The sequence below is a fragment of the Arctopsyche grandis genome, chromosome 11, assembly GCF_051622035.1.
Source record: "Arctopsyche grandis isolate Sample6627 chromosome 11, ASM5162203v2, whole genome shotgun sequence".
NCBI classification, from domain to species: domain Eukaryota; kingdom Metazoa; phylum Arthropoda; class Insecta; order Trichoptera; family Hydropsychidae; genus Arctopsyche; species Arctopsyche grandis.
The window spans coordinates 26,067,147-26,075,481 of record NC_135365.1 but is presented as its reverse complement, the minus strand read 5'-3'; the positions used below and the strand labels follow the sequence as shown (position 1 = coordinate 26,075,481).

The 8,335-nt window shown below is 34.7% G+C and overlaps 1 protein-coding gene across 1 annotated transcript; it reads left to right on the top strand.

Moving 5' to 3' along the window:
• The first annotated feature begins 278 nt into the window (after positions 1–278).
• Positions 279–8,217, top strand: LOC143918624 (uncharacterized). Its single transcript, XM_077440565.1, has 2 exons — positions 279–2,564; positions 8,209–8,217. Exons 1-2 carry the CDS (start codon positions 279–281, stop codon positions 8,215–8,217), a joined length of 2,295 nt encoding a protein of 764 aa, XP_077296691.1.
• Positions 8,218–8,335: the final 118 nt, after the last annotated feature.

Here is an 8,335-nt window from a genome sequence, read left to right as displayed (position 1 = left end):
ATCAGCGGATCGTCACTGATCCCCAATCTTTTAAATAAGATATTTTAATTAATAATAATATCACGTTCGATGTAAACCAACGACGCGGTATACCTTTTGTTCACGGCACTACAAGTAATAAACTCTTTGTGCAACGTGTACCTTAATCAACAATCAATTCGTTCAATTAATTCATTGGATGAATATTTATTACATGCATACATGTACATAAACAACACTCGCACAGTCTATTCGATTTAATCACAAGCCACAACCGGACTGAACATTTCAAACTCAAGATGCCAATCCACGAGCTGCAAGATAAAATGCAGACCCTTTCTATCATAGACAATGCACCACCGATGGTCGGACCTACACCCGCCAAGGATATTAAGCAGTTTCAGAATTTAAAGGCTGTGATTAAAGTCTTTAAGGATTATGACGAGTTATTACAAGCTCCCGGCAGCCGCACTCAAATCGAACTCCGATTCAACGTGGTGAAATCGGCGTTCAATAACTACATTGAAGAAAGCGCGCAAAGGGAACAAGACGCCAACAATGATGACGGCGAACTCAATTCCGTCATCGAAGAACGCTACCAGCTGATCAATCAATATGGCGAATTGAAAGACAGCATGGAGGCCCTCACCATTGAAAAGGCCACTGAACGAGTAAGCTGGAATCGGCAAACGGAGAACAGAAGCGACTTTATCAAACTTCCGCCGATCACCCTGCCAACGTTCGATGGATCCAATGATGAGTGGAAGAGCTTCCAAACAGCATTTTCCCGAGTAGTGGCTGAAAACAACGCCTACAATCACTGGGAAAAGTTTTTGTTGCTGAAAGCACAATTACGTGGAACGGCCAAGAAGTTAATCGATGGACTCGAAGCATCGGCGAACAGTTTCCTGGAAGCATGGACTCTGTTGACGGACCGATACGATCACCCTCGCCTGAACCACAACAACCAGGTCTACACACTCCTGGATCTCGTCCCAATTACAAGGGAAAATCATAAAGACCTGAGAACTCTGCTGGATAAGGTGACTGCGTCAATCCAAGCACTGAAATGGAATTTACAACCGGAAGGCGAATGGAATGGCTTTCTAATCTGCATGTTATTAAGGAAGCTCCCACAACGAATCCAACTGGATTGGGAAATGTCGTTATCCGACAAATCAATTCCCCGCTACGAAACATTCGAGCGGTTCCTTAACAACAGATGCAACGCTCTACGAGCAACTGCAACCTCAGACGCAGTAAATACAAAAAGAATCAAATCTCACGTGGCCATAGCTGAAGAAGTCACGGCAGAAGAAATTCCACCACAACTGACACCACGATGTCACATTTGCTCGGCAGGACACTTTGTAAACAAATGCCCAAAATATACCGAACAAACTATTAAACAGCGATGTGAACTCATAAAGAAGTTCAACCTCTGTTACAATTGCCTGTCATCACGACATGCAAAGGAGCAATGCACGTCAAAGTATCGATGCTCAATTTGTAAGAGAAAACACCATCGAAGCATTCACGAGCCAAGAGCGCAAGGAAAACAAACCATCAGCACGATAGCACAAAACGACGTGCCAACAGAACCTCTCCTAACTACAGCTCAAGTAAGCTTACGATCCAACGCAGGATACATTACCTGCAGAGCCCTGCTCGATTCAGGCTCTCAAGCTAATTATATAACGACGAGACTTGCAAAAAGGTTAAATCTAACGTACGGAAAAGTCGATTGCGTGATCACTGGAATAGCAAATCAGCCAAGTCAGGTGACCAAGACACTGAAAACATCAGTAACCTCGTTATGCTCACCATTCTCCGAAGATATCGAGTGTCTCATTCTAAAGGACATTACCGGGGTACTACCAGGACACACGATAAGAAACAACGAAATTTACATACCTAAGCACATCAAACTGGCGGACCAAGAGTGGAATAAATCCAATCCCGTGGATCTGCTATTAGGAGCGGAAGTTTTTTGGAAAATCCTCAAATCTTCATGCATCATTCTCAACGAAAATATAAAGCTTCATGAAACTCAACTAGGATGGATAGTCACAGGCACCATTCCTACACAAACTGGAAATACACCGGAACACCATTTCTCCGGGGTCAACTTAAACGAACAAGTGCAGTCATTGTGGCAACTCGACGAAGTTCCTGCGCGGCCACATCGTTCACCGGAAGAAACAAAATGTGAGGAACATTTTTTGGAAAATGTAACTAAGCTGGAATCGGGAAAATTTTGCGTATCACTGCCATTCAAAATGAATCCAGCCATCTTGGGCGCATCAGTCTCCATAGCTGAAAAACGATTCCAGTACTTAGAAAGAAAACTCGATAAAAATCCCAAACTGAGGGAAGAATATTCGAGAGTCATAAATGAGTACCACACTCTAGGACATATGGACGAATGCCAACCTCCAAGTCCAAATCAGCTACATTGTTATCTTCCTCATCATGCAGTTATGAAGGAATCTAGCCTCACAACAAAATGCCGAGTGGTCTTCGACGCCTCGGCCAAAACGTCAACCAATAAATCATTAAATGATATATTAATGATCGGTCCGACTGTTCAATCGGACTTATTTATTTATTTATTTATTTATTTGGAAAATTTACAGTTTATTAAGTTACATAGATTGATAGTAAAAAAAATATAATTATGTTAAGTAAACCATTAATAATTTTCACATATAGGTAAAAAAAAGAAAAGCTCAAACATTTAAAATAAGAAACAAAAATGATAATAGAGTAAGATAGTTAAAGAAAACAAAAAAAGAAAAAAAATAGAAATAACAGTATAATAAAAATATCAAAGTAATAAGAATAATAATATGATAAAAATTATGAAATAATAAAAAAAATATAATATATAACAAAAAACAAAAAGACAAAATAAATACATCAAAATAAAAATTCATAATCACAATCGTAAATTTTCATTAAAATTAATCATCGAAAAACAAATTTGCAATAATTACTCTAGCTTGTATAGCATTAATATTAAATAAGTCAAACATAGAAATTGTTAAGATTAGTGTGTTGACGGTGGAGCTTGCACGCCAGATGAATGAGCTTCTTCCATAATTAGAAAAAGTATTAGGTATGTAAAGGAGCTCATTACATCTAGTCATTCTATTTGGTACACGCAATGATAGTCTGCTCAATAATTGAGGACAGTCGATCGAGCCGTTAAGGATGTTCAAAATTGTTGAGATGTCAGCTATCTCCCTTCTTTTGACAAGAGGAAGTATATGCTGACACCTACAAGCATCTTCATAGGAAGTATAGGTTAATCCAAAACGGCTACTGACGTACCTCAAGAATCTCTTCTGAATGCGCTCCAATCTGTCTCTTGCACCAGAGTATTCTGGGTTCCAAACTTGGGATGCAAACTCAACAATACTTCTTACGTATGCACAATATAGTATTTTGTATGATTTTATAGAAGTAAAGCATTTGGAGGACCGGATGACGAACCCGAGGGCCTTCGACGCTCGAGCTACAACATTGTCAATATGTTTACTAAAGGATAGATCAGAGTTTAAAAAGACTCCCAAATCCCTAATTTCCGATACCCTTGTGAGTCTATGTCCGTTGATTGAATGAGGAAAGTCAACTGGACATAGTTTTCTGGTGAAGGTTATGCAGGAGCATTTTGCTACATTAATTTCCAACTTATTTATGCTGCAATAAGCCTCTAGCCTGAACAAATCATCTTGTAGGGCCAAAGTATCATTTCGGTTGTCTATTCTCTTGAAAATCTTCATATCATCAGCAAATAATAGTACATTTGAATTCTGAAAACATTTTTCAATATCGAAGATGAAAATATTGAATAATAGAGGTCCCAAGAGGGAGCCTTGTGGAACACCAGAAGGAATATTCATCCATTTCGATATAAATCCATTTAATGAGACAGCCTGTGATCGACGTGTAATGTATGAGGTGAACCATCTATAGAGATCACCATGAATACCGATCTGTAAAAGTTTTTCAAGGAGAATATCGTGATCAATCCTGTCAAATGCCTTACTATAATCTGTATATATAGTATCAACCTGAGACCGATCGTTCATGGCATTAGTAACGAAATCATTAAATAGTAGTAAATTTGTTGTAACTGAGCGTCCTTTCTGAAAACCATGTTGTTGCATACTAAGAGATTGCGAGATAGCTGGAAAAAGTTGGTCGTACACTAATTTTTCTAATATCTTAGCAAATATACATAGCTTTGATATAGGCCTGTAATTGGAAATTTCGTTTTTTTTTTCCTTTCTTATGTACAGGAGATATGAATGCTGATTTCCAGATACAAGGTACAAGGACCTCACTAATAGATCTTTTATAAATAATGGTTAGTGGTAAAGTTAGGCTTTCAGCACATTTTGAGATAAAAATTGGAGAAATTAAATCTGGGCCTGCTGATTTATGAATATCAGTTGATTTCAAAATATTTAATACTTTTTCACTTCGAATTTCAATTGATCCAATTTCAGAGGAAGATGTGACAGAACAGACGTTGGTTGGTAAGGGATAAGAGGAAGTCGATTGATTAGAGACCGGTTTAAGGAACGTCGAGTAAAAGAAGGAAGAAAACAAATTACAAATGTCCACCCCCGTATCAGCAGTAATGTCACCATGATACAGAATATGAGGTAGGACGTTGTTTTTGTTCCTTGATTTAATGTAGGACCAGAATGCTTTGGGATTCAAGGAAATGTCGTTTTCTACTATAGTCATATAATTTTTGAAACATTCTTTCTCTAAAGTTTTTGCCCGATTGCGTAATAGTACAAAGGTATGATGGTCATCCAGGTTGTTATAATTTTTGAATTTCTTAAAAAATTTGTACTTTTCCTTCAGGACTTTTTTTAGGGGTGCAGTATACCAAGCGGGAAATTTTCTACTTTGAACATGTTTCTGTGGGATATATTTATCCCTTAAATTATATATAAGATTATAAAATGAATTTACAGCATCATCAAGAGAAACAGTATGTAAATAAGACCAAGAAACAGAGTTTAATTCATTTTGAATCTCGTTATAGTTACCAAGATCAAAAAGGAATCTAGTATAAGGTTTAGATCTAAGTGATCGATAAAAAGTTAGATCAGCAGTAATTAACAGAGATTTATGATAAGGATCCTCAGGAACGAGAGGATCTAAACAGGCATCTACTACCAAATGTTCATTTGATAAAACTAGATCAAGAATACGGCCGAATAAGTTAAGTACTCCATTATATTGTTTAAAATTACAAAAATGTAATGCATCAATAAGAGTCATTTCGGTGCTTCTTAACGAATTGATAGGTATAAGTCCTCCTCTGGAGATATCCTGGGACCATTGGATGTTACTTAGATTGAAATCTCCAACGATTAAAAATCTATCATCCGGGTAGTTAGTTGAAATAGTAGACATGTTTTCAAGAAAATTAGTAAGTTGAGTATTAAAAGAATTACCTATGTTCTCAGAACATAAATACAATACACATATATGAAATTTGAGAAGGTTGCGATGATTAGTGGTGCTGCGTAAAGTGAGAGATATCCAGATATCCTCCGCAGAAGAGTGCCACTCTGGACGTGAAACAACTCCAAGTTCACGCTTAGTTGCCACAAGGCAACCACCACCACGTTTTTGGTTTAAGCTAACATAATTACGATCTCTTCGCCACACTATATATCTTTCATCAAAGAGTTCCTGATCACTTATAGTGTCCATCAACCAAGTTTCAGTAAGCAAAATAATATCATAATTGGACATGTTTATATTTCGTAAAAAAATATCAGTTTTTGTACGGAGACCACGTACATTTTGATAATATAAATTAATAGAATCCATTAAGTGGTCTCAGAAAAATAATAAAAAGGTACGCACACATATATATATGTGCATATACAAATGCATATAAACACATACACACATATGTACATACAATTATACACGAAAATACACATGTCAATATGTATGCAAACATAAAAATGAAACGTATTAATAGAGTAGGAAAATAAAGCACATGGAAATAAGGAACATGGAAAGTACACAGAATAAAATATAGCAATGTAATAAAAATAAGATAAATTGTAAAACGTAAATAGAATTGGCAATTGATGAGTACGTAGTGATAGACGTGTAGATATCTAGAAGCATAAATATCAGCAGTTATGTGTATATGAATATAAATATACACATACATACTTGCATCCATAGAAGCGATACGGAATTACCGAGCAAACCATCACTCGTGATACCAATTGAGTTAAAATAAAATTAATAAAGCGAATTATATAGTTTTTTGGCAAGTATTTGTTCATAATATAATAATAAACAATGATTTAGATGACAATTGACGATAGAATTGAAAATAAAGTGCGTTTAGAAATATAAGAAAGAACCAATAATTAATAATGAAAACAAAAACCATAATATATGGGCAGAATTGATAGAGTGCGTAAAGATAGACGTATAAGCCTACATGCGTAGGTAAGCATAGACATATGTATACAAATGAACATGCATCAATAATTATAAACAAAGATATAGAACTATTGTTCAAATAATAATCATTGATGGTAGTAAATGAATCTGAACATATATTAACAAAGTGAAATATGGAATTAACCAGTTTATATTCTTTAACAATAATATTAATATTAAGACAATAATCAATAATAGAAGTGAAACTATAGTTATAAATAGAGCAAAAAGTATGGAAGAAATTACAGTAAAAAATGTAATTGCATGTACAAATATATGTAATTATAAATGAAGATATAGAATCAATTATCAAACAACAATTATTGATGATAGCAATTGAATTGAAATAAGTATTAGTAAAATAAAATATGGAATTAGTTAGTGTATATTCTTTGATAATAATATTTATATTCAAATAATTATTATTAATAAAAGTGAAAATATAGTAAAAAATATGGTGGAAAATACAGTAAAAAATAAAGTAAGAAATGTAGATATAAAATATAGAGAAGAGAATAACAGGATCGGTAAATATAATTATCACATAAAAGAGAAGGTAAGAAAAATATAAATAAAAAATTAGAATTGATTGCTTATTCATTGAAAAAATATTTATATAATCTTTTTTAGGTCGTCCAAAGTCTTTATGTGTAGAATCTTTGAAGTGGAGTTTTTTCTTAAAAGTATGTTTGAATTTCTTACCCAGACGTATTGAAACCCCTTATCTTTAGCATAGGATTTTGTTTTGGTCAAAAGTTGTTTATTGGCAATGGTTAATTGATCATTTATGTAGATTTTGGTATTATCAACACCAACACCTATATCATTAACTGTGAGATTCTTGTGTTTACGGGTAGTCGCAACAAAGTCTTCTTTAATATATCTATTGATGAAGCTCACTACAAGTAGTTTATCCGAAGTGCGGGTGGGAACTCTTGTGATATAATTAATTTCTGATTTTGGATTATTACAATTTACAGTTTTGGAGATCGAGTCAAAAATATTAAAGACGTTTTCATTATTTTTACAAGGGATTCCTTTTATTTCAACATTGTTGAGCCTTAATCTCTGTTCATTGCTTGCGATTTTATTTTGTAATACATCAACAATATTCTTAAGTGACTCGATGTCTTTCACTTTATCCTCTACTGCACTTATCCTACTTTCGGCCTCAATAATCTTTGAACTGTTAAATTCACATGTTGCTTTGAGGTCGCTAATATCAGTTTTTATCGTTTTTATGTCCTCTGCAAGCGACGGCAGGCATGATATGTTACGTTTGATATCAAGGATCTCCTTAAGTAGTGTACCCAATGACGGCGAAGGTGACTCGGTCAAAGACTGAGGACTTTGTGGATTACGGCATCGTGGACACTTCCATGTAGCCCTTTTAGTAGCTCCCAATTTATTGTAGCCGCCTTCAGTAATTTTGGCACAATTAAAATCGTAATTCCTCTTACAATTAGCACATTGAACACCATTAGAAAATTGCGTTTCACAAGATGCACAACACTGCATGATTGCCAAATTGAATTGAACTAAAGGTTGACAATCTATGAAATTCACTCTGCGAACGAGAATGTATGGACTACCCACTTGAAACTTGAATTTATATTTTTTGAAATTATTATGAGTATATTGAGTATATTTTATAAGTACGAATTAAAAATAGCACAACAGGAACAAACTTTGTTGACAGATTTTTTTATTTATTTTTTTTTTTTTTTTAAGACTGTTTAGGAACTTTAATTAAATATTATTTATGGAAGAGCTAATAACGGTGCGAATGCGTCATCGATCGACAACGAACGACGGCGAATTATTTTCAATTCTTCTAAATTTTCGCTCTCATCGATAT